Source organism: Lolium rigidum, chromosome 2 (genome assembly GCF_022539505.1).
Source record: "Lolium rigidum isolate FL_2022 chromosome 2, APGP_CSIRO_Lrig_0.1, whole genome shotgun sequence".
Taxonomy (NCBI): Eukaryota; Viridiplantae; Streptophyta; class Magnoliopsida; order Poales; family Poaceae; genus Lolium; species Lolium rigidum.
Window position 1 is genome coordinate 32,159,717 of NC_061509.1, and position 16,896 is coordinate 32,176,612.

At 46.7% G+C, this 16,896-nt stretch overlaps 2 protein-coding genes across 3 annotated transcripts; both read left to right on the top strand.

Annotated features, from left to right (window-relative positions):
* The first annotated feature begins 243 nt into the window (after positions 1 to 243).
* Positions 244 to 6,060, top strand: LOC124689455. The gene is made up of 5 exons (XM_047222983.1): positions 244 to 630; positions 1,955 to 2,287; positions 2,799 to 2,861; positions 2,968 to 3,027; positions 5,514 to 6,060. Exons 1-5 carry the CDS (start codon positions 244 to 246, stop codon positions 5,670 to 5,672), a joined length of 1,002 nt encoding a protein of 333 aa, XP_047078939.1. The 3' UTR covers positions 5,673 to 6,060.
* Positions 6,061 to 10,673: 4,613 nt separating this feature from the next.
* Positions 10,674 to 15,914, top strand: LOC124691519 (homeobox protein knotted-1-like 2). Of its 2 annotated transcripts, none has more exons than XM_047224802.1 (6): positions 10,674 to 11,026; positions 11,671 to 11,791; positions 14,691 to 14,881; positions 14,958 to 15,089; positions 15,171 to 15,307; positions 15,408 to 15,914. In XM_047224802.1, exons 1-6 carry the CDS (start codon positions 10,724 to 10,726, stop codon positions 15,409 to 15,411), a joined length of 888 nt encoding a protein of 295 aa, XP_047080758.1. In that variant the 5' UTR covers positions 10,674 to 10,723; the 3' UTR covers positions 15,412 to 15,914. The 2 variants fall into 2 exon arrangements, with proteins under 2 accessions (XP_047080758.1, XP_047080757.1); XM_047224801.1 differs by having other exon boundaries at positions 10,676 to 11,026; positions 15,397 to 15,914.
* The last annotated feature ends 982 nt before the right edge of the window (positions 15,915 to 16,896 follow it).

A 16,896-nucleotide genomic window follows, 5' to 3' on the forward strand; every position in this document is an offset into this window, starting at 1 on the left:
GTGCGGGAGGCGGGGTGTGTGTGTCGTGTGCGTAGGGGGTGGGCCTCGCCCATTATTTTTTATTTTACTCCCCCGCTTTTATTCCGCCATTTAAAAGCCCCCTGCTCGCCCGCCCTCCACGCCCCCCATTCCTTTCCCTTCCTCCCTCTCCCTGCTCCCACCCACATCTCCACCTCCACCTTCCTCTCTCTTCCAGCCCACCGAGCTTCTCCCGGCGGAGCTACCTGAGGTGCGAGACCCGGTATGGCCGCCGCAGGCACCGACGACGCGGTGGCCGCCGACATCATCTGCTCGCTGCGCGGGGCCGACCTTGCCGGCTGGACGCCGCCGTGGCGAAACCGCGCCAAGGAAACCGACGCCGCGCCAGCGGCGCCCGCCGAGCTCTCCTGGCCGGCCCTGGCGCGCGGGAAGCGGTCGCGCCGCCGCTCGCCGTCGGCGTCCGCGTCGGCATCCGCCGCGAAGAGCACCAGGTTCTCCGCCCGGTCCAGCCCGGCCTCGCCGCTCGACTACAGCGCCGGCTCCGTGCGCTCCGGCGCCTCCACCAGCGGCGGCGAGGACGGCGCCTTCTGCTCGCCGTGGCACCGCCGCGCCCTCGTCACCGCGCCCACCACCACGGCGACGACCACGAAGGTTCGTACCCATCCATCCGCACCCAGGTCTTCTCTCGCGTCGCGCGTGTCTGGCCGCCGCCCACCTGCTTTGCTTTGGGTTCTTCTCCCTCCCCCACCACCACCGTCTCTCGAGCCTATCTCCCCTTTTTCTTCCTTGCTTTCTTTTCGCCTTTTTTTTCGATATTTTTTGTGCCGCGTGACGAAACTGCCCTCCCTGCTGGTCAGCAGCAGCTGCAGGAGCAGCGGCAAAGATCCCTTCCCCTCCATGATTTCAGCACCGCCTCCATCGCTTTCCACCTTCCCCATCTTTCATTCCTATTTTTAATCACACTTTTTCTGCGTGGCAAGGCCGCCATGTTTCATCTGCTTCACAGATCCGCATTTGTTTGGTTCTTTCTCCCCCATGCCTTCCAATTCCAACGTTAGAGCTGCAGAATTACCAGTAGAAGAAAGGAAGAATCAGTCCACGATTTTTAACCCATAATTTTCCATCAATGGTCAGTGCGTGCGTGTGGTGGGTTTTACCTGTTGTTTATAGCGCCCGCAGTTGACTCCTACTAATGGGCAAGGAGGGATGATGAGGGGCAGTTCGGAGAGCTCAACTCGTACGGCAGCAGGTGGGTGCGGCTGCCGGAGCCCCCGCCCGCCCGCCCGCGGCTTCAACTTCAATTCGGCGTATCTCCATCCACGCGACCATGCCGCCCGCCCGAGCTACCCCTGGGCTCGCGGGGGCGTGGCGGCATTAAAGCGTGTTGGTTCTCGTCGTGGGTAGCGTCGTCATTTCGCCTGCTTCTTTATCCCCCGGCGCAATTGCTCGTGTGGTGGGAGCCTGCAGGGTGTGTGGCGTGGTCCCCACCGCACACACCACCTCTCTCTCTCTTTCTCTCTCTGGTGTTGAGTGTACGCAGAGTCAAAAGCGCTCGAGTTAAAACTCGGGATCCAAGTGGGTGGTGGCATCGGCGGTGGCATCCAGGCGGCACCGGCACGGCGTTCGCCACTTCGCCGGAGCCTGCCGCGGCGCGCCGGCGCGCCGCCGCGCCGTGCGCGAGGGTGAAGCGAACCGGGCAGAGATTTTCTTTTGCCTTTTGCGGGAGTGGGGGCCCGCCGTGGCAGTAGTGGACCGCCGGATGGGGCCGGGGGCTTCTGTTATGGCGCTGCGTCAGGGCGGTGGTTAGGCCGGCGGATGCGCTCCTTGCCTAACCAGAAATGGGCCATGTAGATAAATGAATGCAGTACACCCATGGATACGGACGAAAAAAAACGTATTAAAATCTTTTTGCGGCGATGGTTCGTCATGCTGCTGCGTGATTGGTGAACTGGGGATTTGATTTCCTTGCGGGGAGCCAGGGACGGAGAAAGCTATGGGAGCAATATCTTCAGATTTTCTTATTGCACAAAAAATATCTTCACATTTTAGCAGAAGAAAAAAAGTATCTTCACATTCTATCTCCTTCCTTCCTTCCGTGATGATTCTGCGCCCCGTGATTCGTTTGGGGGTCCAAGTGGATTGTGGTTTGTTTGTTGGATATGCGCTGCTGCTCATTGATTGGTCTAGCTACTTGCTTACAAAACACAATTGCGTCTCCTTGCTGCAGGTGGGCTCCATCGGACGGCCACAGTTGACCTTCCAGGCCCCGCCGCCGCGGCCCGCCGGTCAGAGGCAACGCAAGAAAATGGTGAGCTTCTCTTCATCAAAACTCAGTTACAACATTGCTTTGCCTGCATATACACAAGGAGAGTGATGTACCGCGGTGGAAAAGTATGACGACCGTGTACGCGCTTGCTTTGTTACTGCTCTCGCTCGGCGAAAAGAGCCTTGACCCACGGTGGCGACTGCCGAGCGCCATGGCCAGTCATCACAGGGAAAAAAGATGTCGTAGTGCCGTAGTGGTGGTTGAACTACACCCGTACTGCTAGTTTAGAATAAAGCAGCCACATCTCAGCCTGCCGTTCCAAAGGGTGTGAGCGAGTGAGGGCTGAATAAGAAAGTGGGGGGAATCTTAGGACCAAAGCCACGAAAGCTGTACGTACTAGCCAAAAAGATCTGCTTCATCACCAAGATTGCCCTGTGACCAAGATGCTCTCTTTTTTCACATCTCTCTCGCTCTCTCTCTCTCACCCCAATTCTCTTCTATTTTTGGTTACTCCAATTTGTATTAATGTTTGGTTATTTGCCGTGATATGCAGAGGCTGCCGGAGGTCCAGCAGCTGGTGCGGTCGCTGGCGGTGGAGAACGAGAGCCTCCACGAGGTAATATCGCATTATCTTGATTCTTTAACGTTTGCCTTCCAGCGACTATCCTACAGCTGGTCAATTTGTGCTAACTGGCGTTGGAATTTGTCTTGGAATTGAGCAGGAGATGCGGGCGCTGCAGAGAGCTTGCTCCGCACTGTCAAAGGAAAATGACAAGCTTGAGGTAAATACTTATCTGCTTGTCCTCTTCTTTTCTGTCCCAATTTGGTACGTGGGCCACGGAATGGTATCTATCCCGGCGGAATGGCTTATGACAATGCTATCCTGTTTGCTCTATAGCTTAAAGCATAAGTCTCGAGTTTTTTATTTGCTGGCTGGCAAGGGAATTTTCTAAGCCTTCCTAGTTAGTGGTCCATATGTAGTCCATCTTTTTGTGACAACTGCTTTAGTTTGTAGGCTATCCGCGCCTAAGAAGATGCTATAGGGTGTACACGGTGTTTGACTCGTTGCTAGTTGTCTTTTTTCCATCTCATTTGCCATTACACTTCAGGAATAGATTAAAAATAATACCGGCGGGATTCTTAAACTGTTACTAGATGCAAATTTCTTTTAAAAAATGGAAAAACTTTGGGATTCGACTGTAGGCAGTGAACTGGTCAAGTTCATAACTGCATATTGATTCCTGCATATTAGCCAACTAACAGTAACTCGTTAGAATCGCCGTTGCCGATAGAATTTACATGTGGGTTAAATATTCCAGAGTTTTGTTCCTTGTGCCTTTCCAAAAAAGCGCTTAGGTAGACCACGGTCAAGTTTCTGACTAAAATGGCACTAGGATTTCGTTGTTCCCTTGAACTATCACTGGCCAGCAATAGCAGCCTGGTTCTCATGGCCAAAAATGTATCCAATTGGGTAATGCGATATGGAGCATCTTCACTCCCAAGGATTCCATTTTGGGCCAAACAATTCCATGTCTTATTTGCTGTTGCTTATTTGATTTGTTTGCCTGCATTCATGCCTATTCGTTGCCCTTGCTAGTAGAACTACGTGGCCTTGTTTGATCCAAGGGCATGAAGGTGCAGAAAATACTTTTGCTGCCCATTTATAAATGATCAAGTCATCGTTGATGAATTTACTGCAACAACTTAACTGTAAAACTATCTCAAAGTCAGCTGTTTTTCTTTTTGGCTTTTTTCACCAAAAGGATGATAAGGCTGTTGAAACTTGTGAATTGTTGGGTGTAGATTTGTGAAGAAATCTTGGAACTGGGCTGTAGTCAATGGGAACAGTTTACTAAAGAATAGCCATGTGGGTTAAACATTCTGGATCTTTGTTTCTTGTGTCTTTGCAATAAGTGAGGAGACTGGGGTCAAGATTCGGACTAAAATAGCACTGGAATTTCGTTGTTCCCTTTTCAACTATCAGTGGCCACCAGTAGCAGTATGTTTCTCATGAGCCATGATATTTGTCCAGTTGGATAGTGTGATAACAAGCATATTCATTCACTCCAAAGGATTCCTTTTTAGGCCAAACAATTCAATGTCTTATTCTTGTTGCTTTGCTTGCCTGAATTCACGCCATTTGTGGTCCTGACTAGTAAAAGTATGTGTCTTTTTTGATCGACGGGCGTGAAGATTCAGAAAAAATGCTGTTACTTCCCATTTATAAAAGATCAAATTGTTGCTGACGAACTTTGCAACAGGCAACTTAGCTGTATGTATCAGATGCAGCTCATTGTTTGAATGACGTTGTATATGCATGCAAAGAAAAATGCAAATCTTAGTTAGCACTCTCTGAATAGTTTTGAGAAATCTCACTCTCTGAATAGTCATAAGCAATTCTGATCTTTAAGTAGTTTTTTCACAAGTTTCAGTTTGAGGTTTTTGCCGTATGTGATAACTATATTTATGATGTTAGATGCCCTTATCGGTGCTTAATCATCTCTGCCTTGTGCAAAACATCCCAACTATGTTGCATACCCAAGCCACACACTATAAATGGCAATCATGCAGCTTTCACCTTGTTTAATTTTTTCTGAACTTCGATACCATAGCTAACAGCTTGCTCACCTAACACCATTCGGTTCAGTTCAACTCTAGTTGCAACCAACTCAACCAACTTATAACCTTCGGTCTGAAGGTATTTCTGCCTTGAGAATAGAGGTAGTCCTGGTCCCTCCTTATAATAAGAGAAAAATATTATGTACCACCAAAAGGTTTCCCACTTTGTATGTTTATTATCATAACTTCTTGATAAACAAAACTTTCTGGATCTGTTAGGGTGTGTTTCATGCTGATTAAAGCCTAGACAGGGGTCTTGATCTTGACAATGCGGTGGTTGGGTCTCCATCCCCATCCCCAGTACATGAGCCATTGAACGCCCATTTTTGTCGGTATGTCGTACCTGGTTTTCTCTTTCTGAGCGTAACACACTGAATATGCTATAAAGGAACTCAGTACAAATACATCCGAGTGACCTGTAGTTTATCTTTCTGTTAGTTTTGTAGACGAGATCATGTGACCAGTGCATTTGTAGTAAAAAAATCATCAGTCGGTAATAAGTGGCTCTGATTCCCATTGTTTCTGTCTTCTCGGAATTCTTACGTACTCTACATGTGCAATAGTACTTGGGAAAGATAACTGATAATTATGTCAATGTTCTGATGGGGACAATAGGCGTATCTAACAAAACTTTTTTGGCATTGTGCAGACAAGAATAGAGCAATCCAACTCACAGAAAGAAATCGCATTGAAGGAGCAGAAAGGGAAGCAACCGCTTGACCAGCAGCCCCCACACGACAGCTTCGCGCTACCAGATCTCAACCTTCCAGCACAGGACAATGCGGACAGCTCCTCAGTTCATTGCTGAGCCCCCAGATTAGCACGGCTTTGCTAACACAAATAACAAAGTGTACATAGAGCTAGTAGTCTAGCTAGATGGCGGGCACGGAGGTGTCATTTAAAGAAAAGAATGACACAGATTTTATAAGGTTCTAGTAGAATTTACAGGTTCAGTGGCTCTGTCCTAAAGAGACAAACTCAGGTTGTAGCTAAACGAAATGACTAATTTAGCTCATCTGATGATTGCTTTACCACCAGTTAGTAGCGCTTCTATATTTCATAGAGCTGAGGGAAGGTACAGCTCAAACTGATTTTCACACTGTGTAGAGAATTTAGATGAGTTTATTCATGTTACTTTGTTCAGTGAAATGTTATGTGTGAAGATTTGGTCAGAGTGGAGAACTTGTTCATCTGTCTTCCTGATTTTGGCAAATGATCTTATGTATGCGAAGTAGATGAACATGTTGGTTGCCACGCCAAAATAAGAAGTGCCTGCCAAAATGCATGCAGACGATGGATTTCACAGAATGCATCAAGAAATTTCATTGGCGTCCCTTCTTTAGAGCATGATCTCCTCCTTTTCGCCGACAATTCAGAACTTGAATTCCTTGCACACATCAAAGGATACTCCAGCTGCGAAGCCGTTGATCAACAGAGCAGTAGAGCATACCGCGGACATGCCCAATGGATTGAGCGTCAACCTCCTCGAATCCCTATTACATCGATCACGGAACCCTGCTCGCTGCCAGCGCGTAATTCATCCGACAGTTGGGAACCCGGCAAGTTGAATGTGCAGATGGAGACCAGTTGGATGCACACGTCAGTTGGCGTTAATGGCTATCGGCATCCAATCGGCCATGAGCAGGGCAAGTTGAATGCCATGACAGAACACGCACCTGCAGCAACCGTCGACGAAGATGGCGTGGTGATGCTCTCACAGAGGCTCTAGCTAGGGCAGTTCATGAAGAAGAGAAGATGTCCATGCTGCTGCCTGCTGGAGCTTGAAGATGGATGACCGTCATCCATTTCTACAGACAGCAGTCAAATCGTTCGCGAGCGGCGTCACGAAGTGGGTCTTGGTCTTGACAGCGTTGGCGTATACATAGATGGCACCAGCCACGGCCAGCCTGACCAGATGAGTAGTGTACAACTTGATTCCTCGCTCACTACGAAGGACCAGCTGTCAGGGTCTGGCGGTCAGCCATGTACAGCTTATAACTGTCACCGTGGACAGAGTTATGGTATTTGTCTCAACCATGTAGTGGCTTCCTAGCTCATGTGCTATGTGGGAGGCCGGTTCGGCCCATGGAGGCGCCGTCCACTTCGATGCTATGTTCGTCGGAGGCTGTGGTTGGCGGGATGCCGTCCGCCACCGTCGTCGGTGTGGCGGTGGGGCGGGGTTCATCCCCATACAGGACGAGACACTACAAACAACTGGGGCATCAATGACGGTACATGGCTGACGTTTGAGAAATCCGTTAGCGATTGTCTTTTTCTGTGACGGTACCGCGTTTTCGCATCACAGGTGACGTTTTGGGCCGCTCGGCCCCAAAAAAATCGTGACGGGTGAGCTCTAAGCGTCACAATTGTCCAGAAATGACCGTCACGGCAGGTGGGCGGCCTGAACTGCAGACTCGAGGAGGGGGGGGGGGGTTCACAACAGCAGGGTTCGGGCCGGTGGACACACCTTATCCATCCTCTGCACGTTTCTGTTGACGTATTGACAGCGGAACATATATAAGCATGTCACAAACACAAGCATGCACTTGCCTTGAAGAAGGGAATAGACCTAGTTGCCCAAAGTTTACTATTGTACCCTCCCACCTTTTACCATGAAGGGGCCTTGGTCATTTGTCAATGACTTCTTTCCTCTATGGGCCCGTTTGATTCATCTGATTTTTAGAACACATGAACAGGAAAATTGCAGGATTTGAATGCCATATCCAATTAAATTCTAAAGAATTTGGAACCTATGATTTTTGTTCTTCAAGTTCCATTTGACTCAGAGGGAAAACAAAGAAATTGAAACATGAGGTTTGAATGGATGCAAATTTTCCTCCAAAGCATAGCACAATGCAATCCTGTAGAAAAAAATCCTATGCATTCATAACGATTTCAACACTAAGAATCAAACGGCGCACGTAGGAAAAAAATTCTTAGGATGAACTACAACATTTCTATGGCATTTCTTTCAACCAAACAAGCCCTATATATCCCCAATTGGGGTGGGAACTATTTCACTCCTCATTCGAGAATGGGAGTGACCTAGAGCTTCAAGGCTTGTTATGGAATCTCTAGTTTTGGATGCGAAAAATCTCGTTCGACTCAGATCAACGTTGTGTAGGTCTTGAATTCTCATCCCTGCAAAGGCTCATTCGGCCCATGATCCATGCTTAAATAATTCGACATTCTTAATTAAACCACTCTCCAACAAAACAACCTAACCAACTAAAAAAAAAAGTGAAGCAGGGATATAATCACCATCTAAACAACTCAACCATAGATTGACTTGAAATCGACGCCAACCGATACATTCAGTAGTTTTGTTGACTTTGCTCTTGCGTGCCAGAACACAAAACAACGGTCAACGGTGCACGGAAAAGACCCGGAGTGTGCAACGACAATCACCGTATCGACAACATTGTCGTGATGAAAGCGGATTATTAAATCATGGCCGCCTTGAGTCTCCATTTTGATTAATTGTCGGATGCTTCATTATGATTCAGCTCGCCGTGCCTAACTAAGTCCACCTTTTCTAATTAACAGCTAGCCTTTCCCCATGATTACCGTGACAATTATTCGCTGCAATTGCATTGGACGTGAAGGATGGTACCACGAGCTAGTAGATACGTTCGTGCCCAGGCTAGTAGCTAGAGATGTAAACGGATTGGATCGGACTATATTTTGGTCCTATCATATCCTTTACCGTAGAATTTTCATGGATTTGGATTTCGAGTTTGGATTCGAATGCGGATATACTGGACTGCGGATTTGAATCGAAAATGAGATAAACTCAAACCGGAAAAAGGAATAGTCTGTTATATTAGATAGTTATTTTTTTAAAAAATGAGGCAAGACTTGCCATTTTCATTAACAAAGAAAAAAAATAGGTGGCTGGTTTATTAACGGAAAATTAGTCAAAAACCGGCACAAACACCCTCGCCGACCGCCATGGAACACGACCGTCACGGGGGCACACACAACCACCCTGGCAACACACCGAAACTCCACAAACACCATCCAAGCGGAGATCGTCGTCGAGCTTGCACACCGGCGTCAACGTCATCACTTTGCAGCGACCCCGACTTCCCCGAAGATGCGACCACCAAAGAAGACCTCGCCGAAGCGGTACCGTGAGGCTCAATTCGGCCAAAGCCAAATAGGTGGCTCCTCGCGTGGGGGAAAGCAGCGCCGGCTCGGATGACGAGCTACGGAGAGGGGATGCGTGAGACCCGCGCCGAAGGAGAACTCCACCTGGAACACCCCATGGAGGTCATCGTACGGCGCCCCAAAAGAAGACACTCGAAGAACATGTCAGCTCCGACTCCACATCAACGGAAGTCCAACATGAAGAAAACTTGGACACACCGGGCTTGGAAGCCGACTAACTAGGCCTTGCCGTGACCAAACCATCACTCTTCAATGCCATTGTTGCCACATAAGCCGTCACATGGAACTCCCGCATCGCCCGTTGGACACCTGCCAACCACGATGTTGTGTGTGTCCAGCTCACAGGAAGTGCAAATGTGATCGATGTCTTCTAGGCGACGCCCCAAAGGAGGTAAGCAATGTGAGACGACGCTGTCGCTCGACCCAACTGGGTCAAAGCTTTTCACCTGAAGCTAATCCGAGATTGGATGTCAAGAAAAATTCCATGACGATGCCTCCAACGAGGAGAACAACGTCCGCAGGAGCAGTCACCGCCGACCGGCCATCGCCGTGCAAACTTTCGTCCAGAGCTTCGAGGCCACCATCCTCGCGCAACCGACGGAAGCCGGCATGCACCTTCACTGACGCGCACACGCTTGAAGCCACGACCATGCCATCGCAAAGCAGGGGCAGCCCAAACCTCGTCGCCGACGAAGCCGAATGGCTAGATCCCGCGAGATTTTGCAAGCACATCCCGTTGGAACACAAACTGCAGAGCACACCCCGGAAGCAGCCATCGTTGACTGAGCTTGGAGGGGCCCACCACCCCACCCTATCTCGTCAGAGCCGAGCCACGGGCGGAGCTGCACCGCCTAGCACCACTGCAACCCCAACCGCAGTCGAGGCTCAATCCCGCACTGCCGGAGGCCGGGCTTCAACACGCCGAGCAAGGATACCGCATGCCGCCATGCGGAGTGCCTCGGAGCAGCCGGATCACAGCAGGAGGCCGAGCCTCCCCCACTGATAGCACCACCGCGAGGAAGAAAAGGGGGCCTACCGCCGCCCGCCAGCCAGGCTTAGCCCGAAGGCCTCCTCCGGCGACAGAGAGGAGGGTTTAGAGGAGGAGCACCGGTGGCGGCGGGTCTAGGGCGACCGCCCAAGCCGCCCTGGGAAGGGCGACACGGGATGGGGTGGGGTTTCTTGATACACATAGTTATCCTTATTGTAGATAGTTATAGTTCTTACAAATTTTGAGAGGGATTTAAGAACTTTCAGTCTTATCTTGTTAAGAAAAAAGAGACACAACACTGATAGATAATTAGAGTTAAACATGTCGGCGAATGAATTTGGTAACTCAATTACCATGTCATATACCACATCCAGAACACTTTAGAATCAGATATTCTTATCCTTCAAATTCTTTAAAATTAAATATGAATACTTTAAAATAAATTCGGGACTGTATCTCCGCCGTAGAGGCGTATAGAATGCATCGCCGTAGAGCACACGTCTTCATACTTTGACGAGTCGTCGAGCCCTCGTCTTGTTCACAGAGAGTGCTGAGCCGCGACAAGGACAGCAACCCACCTTCCGCCATCCGTCATCCACTCCGCCCACCCTCACCAACCAAAACCCCCAACCGCCGAGGTCGTTGCGTGCTCCGCCCCCCACCTCGCCTGCCTCGCCGCGCGGGGACTCCGGAGGCCCCCGATGTCGTTCCACTACCCCGACCACGGCCTCGCCATGGACGCCGCGGCGGCCGCGGCCTCCTCGCCCAACCCTAGCTTCTCCCCCGGCGGCGGGGGCGGCGGGGAGAGGGAGAAGGCGGCCGTCGCCGCCCACCCGCTGTACGAGCGCCTCCTGGAGGCCCACGTCGCCTGCCTCCGCGTCGCCACCCCCGTCGACCAGCTCCCCCGCATCGACGCGCAGATCGCCGCCCGCCCGCCCCCGCTCGCCGCCGCCGCCGCCGCCGCCGGCGGGCCATCCGGTGGCGAGGAGCTCGACCTCTTCATGGTATTTTACGCCTCCCACGCCTCCCTGCCTTCGCTTTGTCCTGCTTTGCGAGCTGTGGCTTGTTTGCTAGGGTCTGCGGATGCTCCGCCTGAATAGCTGGAATAAGGACAAATTGGGATAAGCTTTAGTTAACTATTGATTGGGCGTAGTACTGCAATTGCGGTGTTCTCGGTATGGTCAATTTGAGCATATGGTACTGCAATTGTGGTCATTAGTATGCCGTTTTATTACAACAACGTGCTGCAATAGCTTTGTTGATTTTGTCTTGTATGAAACTTAGAGAAATGAAACCGAAACAGATACGACATATCCCAGACAGTGAAACCAATACTTGTTGGAAGGAAAAGATAACCCATAGATCACTCATGGGTGAACATTTTTTGTGCTATATCGTGTTTAACAGCTGATTTCGTAGACCTTGTACGAATTGCCCATTTCTGCCATTAGTTCAATCATTCCTATTACAGCCCATATAACCACTGGTTATGCGCGATGTTTTTGTGCCACTTGACTAGAATGCCATCTATTTCTTCGTAAACATGTATATCTAGGTTGTTAATATGCCGCTTGCGTCCGGCATCATGTTTTTCCCTACGTACCGTTCCGCTTATGGATTATCATAATTGTACTTCATTTGTCTGCAGACACATTATGTATTGCTTCTTTGTTCATTCAAAGAACAACTCCAGCAGCACGTACGTGTTCATGCGATGGAAGCAGTGATGGGTTGCTGGGAGCTCGAACAATCTTTACAAAGTCTAACAGGTAGATGGAAGCTTTTATTTGCTTCTCTTGATTGAGCATGGTGGTAGAGGTTTCCAAAATACACGTTGCATAGTTATTTCTTATTTCAATAGTCTGTAATCAGTCTGATGGTTGCTATGGAAGTGTAAAGTATCAATTGCAAGGATAATATATCATGTTGAGCCAGTGAATGGACATAGAGAAGGAATTGGGATCAGAAAGGGCCATTTTGCGGAAGTATGGATTTCAGAGGAATAACATAATTAAGCATCTAGAAATGTTTAAGCTTCAATTTATGTATTCTTAGTAGGCTTAGTTGATTAAGGCTGGCATAGTGGGGAGCAAGTTAGACTAGTAACATGCATATATGTTACCATCTCATAGTCATTTTGTTTTTATCTTTGCATACGTAACCAAACAATGGAAAAGATTCCTCAAGAGTCTCAAGGGCCCAAAAGCGTGATAAATGCCAAGCCAAAGACTGCGGAGGAAATTAGGTGAAGTACTCCAGATACAAAGTACGGAAATGTATCTAGAACTTCTCCCCCTGTCAGTACTCCCCAACCTAGAGTAACTAAGTGTGGAAGTAAATTAAGCCTTGTTCATACATTAGAGAAGGAATTGGGATCAGAAAGGGCCATTTCGCGGAAGTATGGTTTTCAGAGGAATAACATAATTAAGCATCTAGAAATGTTTAAGCTTCAATTTATGTCTTCTTAGAACCATAGTATTAGTTGGCTAAGGCTGGCATAGTGGGGAGCAAGTTAGACTAGTAACATGCATATGTTACTAGTATATGTTACCATCTCCTAGTCATTTTGTTTTTATCTTTTCATACATAACCAAAAAAATGGAAAAGATTCATCAAGAGTCTCAAGGGCCCAAAAGCGTGTGATAAATGCCACCGAAGCCAAAGACTGCGGAGGAAATTAGGTGAAGTACTCCAGATACAACGTACGGAAAAGTATCTAGAACTTCTCCCCCTGGTCGTACTCCCCAACCTAGAGTAACTAAGTGTAGAAGTAAATTAAGCCTTGTTCATACATTGGATTTTCTGGTACGAAATGAGCCACTACAAATAAGTTTGTTGCTCCGGCCCAGAATACGATCAATCCAGCATGATCTATGTGAGCTCTGAGTAGATTACCGGAAAAAATGACAAGTCTGGCATTCCCATCCGACCAAGTAAAGTTGGTGGCTTCTTGGTCACAACCAGCTAGCGTCATAGGTATTGTAACATAGAGACCTTCATTTATTGCTTTGTAGAGTCTTTTTTCACTAGGAAGTGCTCTGCGATGGTAACATATTGTGTCACCCCACTTGTCTCTGCTCTTTAATTACTTTCCATATCATCTTTTTGAATAGGGAGAAACTGCGATAAATTTTGCATAGGTTTAATTGAGCGTAGTATTGCAATTGTGGTGTTCTCTCTATGGTGATTTTGAGCACAGCACTGCAACTCTAAGGGTAATAGTCAATTGCAAGGGTAATAATCATGTTAAGCTAGTGAATGGAAATAGTGAAGAGGTGGGGAGCAGCAACGGCCATTTGGCAGAGTATGGATTTCAGACTGATAGCATAATTGACCATCTAGAGAGGTTTAAGCTTCAAGCTGTGTATCCTTAGAACCAGAGGATTAGCTGATAAAGAAATTTCCACCTATCTGATGACAGTCTTACATTTGTTGTTTCTGAGGTTCTATAATATGTTATTACTTGCGCTCACCATTTCAAATTATAAAATTCCTTGGAATCTGCAGAGGGAATAGTTAATGAGTTGATCCTCGTAATAAAGGAGAGGGAAGTTGCAATAAAAGAGGGAAATATAAAGACACCAATAAATCAGTATGCGTGACTTATTATTATAAGAAAACACGGGAATAATTTTATAAAATGAAATGAAGGGAGTATCTTTTTAGGTATACTAGTTACTTACTAATCCCTCTATTCCAATGAATAAGGCCTATAAATTTAATCAAAAGTTAACATCTTCTAAGTTTGACCAATGTTATAGATAAAATATGAACATTTCTGCTACAAAATCAATGTTAGTAGATTCACCGTAAAATATATTGTCATAATATATTTGATTCATGTTGTAGGTTTTATATTTGCTTCTTTATATTTGGTCAATCTTTCTAAGCTTTGACTTTTGACTAAATTTATAAGCCCTATTCATCGGAACGGATGTAGTAGTAATTAGCGCACAGTGGAAGCAGTATTACTCTTTAATGTAGTGAAGTTAATTATCCAATCAGGACCCATGCGTAAAATAGTTGTAATGCAGCAATTACTTTCTGGATTTATTAAACACACATTGAGTACATTTGGGTGGGAGCGGTCCAGCCTTTAGTTGCTGCTCTCTCTTGCAAAGACTGGATGCTTAGGATGTTCTGGTCTGCCCGTCAAATCTTTCCCATGCATGGCATAATTTGACTTACCTTCTACATTAAGATTTTTGCCTTGTGTGCTGTTCTGGGCCATATGCCAATTGGGAATCAGAATTTGAATCTTCGAGGCTTCAGGAACAGTTTTTTATATCAATCATAGGCTCAATAGTGTTTCAGGGGAAACTGGCTTTGTGTTATACAGATTCCTGAAGAGGATAAGCATGCACCGAAAGACAATTTGATTTCATGTAAGCTGACCGGATTATATGGTGGAAATGGTTGTAGCTGTTCAAGTTAGAATTATATGAACTGTCCGCAAATTCATACTGAAATGCTGACGAGGAATTCACAATGCTTTTACCACAATTTATCACTTGGGAACTTAAAACCGCATATTAAGCTGGTTGAGTCTTCAGTTGTTCATCTGTCGTACAATCTAGAACTTATCTTTTTTTGAGACAACAGAAGATAGTGGTGATTATCATCAATATAATAAATTGAAAATTGAATTTTGCTTCTTTTATCCTGCAGGGGCATCTCCTGGTGAAGGCACAGGGGCGACTATGTCTGATGATGAAGATAACCAAGTGGATAGTGAGGCCAACATGTTTGATGGAAATGATGGGTCAGATGGTATGGGCTTCGGTCCTCTGATATTGACTGAGGGTGAACGGTCTTTGATTGAACGTGTACGACATGAGTTGAAGAGTGAGCTTAAACAGGTAAATTTGCAGCCTCGAAATGCTTCATTGCCTCTTTCATGACATATTTTGACTAACAAAAACTTGTTACTTCTAGGGCTACAAAGAAAAGCTAGTTGATATCAGGGAAGAGATTATGCGCAAGCGGAGAGCTGGTAAACTTCCTGGGGATACGGCAGCTACACTGAAAGCTTGGTGGCAAGCTCATTCTAAGTGGCCATACCCTACTGTACGTGACACCACTTCTAAGCTTCATTTTGCAATTAGTTTCAGTTCATGATCATCAACAATTCTTGCTCAACTCATCCAGGAAGACGACAAGGCTCGCCTGGTGCAGGAGACAGGCTTACAACTGAAGCAGATCAATAATTGGTTCATTAACCAACGCAAACGGAACTGGCACAGCAGCAACGCAGCATCCTCTAGTGAGAAGACCAAGAAGAAAAGGTACCATACGTGAAAACCCATACTTCACCTTTTCATGACACCCTCGCACATTCTTGTTTATTGCTTCCTTTTTTATGCATGTAAAAAAGAAACGTTACAGGTAATGATGGCACGGAGCAATCGTGGTAGACAGTGGTACCAGATGAAACTAGATGTAAACAATATACCTTTGTCATGAAGAGTGCAGTATATGCTCTCTCTCTCTCTCTCTCTCTCTCTCTCTCTCTCTCTCTCTCTGGAGCAACTAGATATGAAGACAACCCCTTCACAAGCACGTCCAAGGATGCAGTCATTGGCTAAGAAGTCATCAGTAGTTGACTTAAAGTGGTAGTGACCTGGAATTCCAGTGTGAGTGTTGCTAATGTGATTTGTGTAAGTGTGTTGTATAACTGGGGAACGGAAGGGAAGCATCGTGGTGTATGTAATTGTGTATTCTATTTATCATGTAACAATATCTTAGGTAGAGTCTGAAGACACAGATTGGGGGTCTTCTGTGGGTGACTGGGTGTGATGTAAGGTATGGTGTTGCTGGCCTGAAACCACGTGGGAAACTATTCTGTTTAAAATGTACCGGAAAGCTGAATTATGGAGTATTTGTAAGCGCATATGTACACAACTACACATGATCTGAAATTCTCAATGTACCTGTGACAGTGTTTCTGCAAAATGCGATGTCTGCTTTCTTCATTGGAAGTCATTTATACATGGTTAATGGCTTAATGCATCAACAACGCTTTACGTGCAAATCACAGGCTGATGTAATTAGGTTGATTATGAATCTTCTTTTCTATAGTAGTGGTTTTCATTGGATTTTGGATCATCTGTTTTCATTCATGTCTGCAATATCTCTTGTTTAGAACGCAGGAGTAGCTCAGTCCTTGGAAGGAACTTGAACTGTTGCTGCCAAATGGGCGCAGACCTTCTATGTCAGATTGCCCTGGCCAGGGGCCTGTGTTGTTTGAGCAATGCTATACGTACGATAGAAATTGTCGGATGGTTTGGTACGATCAGACTCAAAACAGCGTCAGCCAGTATGTGGGCCAGATCATTGGAAGGCCCTTCTTGAGTCTAGTCGTACGGAGATCGTACAATTTCTATCGTACGTGAGGCATTTCCGGTGTTGTTTTACTAGTAACGCTATTTGGAAGAGTGAAGGGGACGGAACCCTTAGATTGGTTCTTTGGATGCTCATCTCTAGCTTATGGAGGTAGAGATTCGTGTAGTAATATTTTCACAACGTGTACTAGGGTAATAGTGACACTAAATATTGTAGCTATTGAGTGGTTGTGCACCTACTGTATTAATTTGAGTAAGCCAGTACATACTGCGAGGAGAGGTGGGGATGTGGGGGCTCAAGGGTGATAGTGATGAGATGGTTGCACATCGATCTAGCATAGTCTATTGGAATAGGATGCATTGGAAACTTGAGCTGGAGCACAAATGGATGAATCAAAGCTTGTCTGAACGAACACACTAGAAGAGGTTGATGTAGGGTTCTTCCACCCATACCACCGTGCTAATAGTCGAAGCCATATGCCCATATGCACATCTAGAGGACATCAAGAGGTTTGTCCTTGAGTTCTACTCTC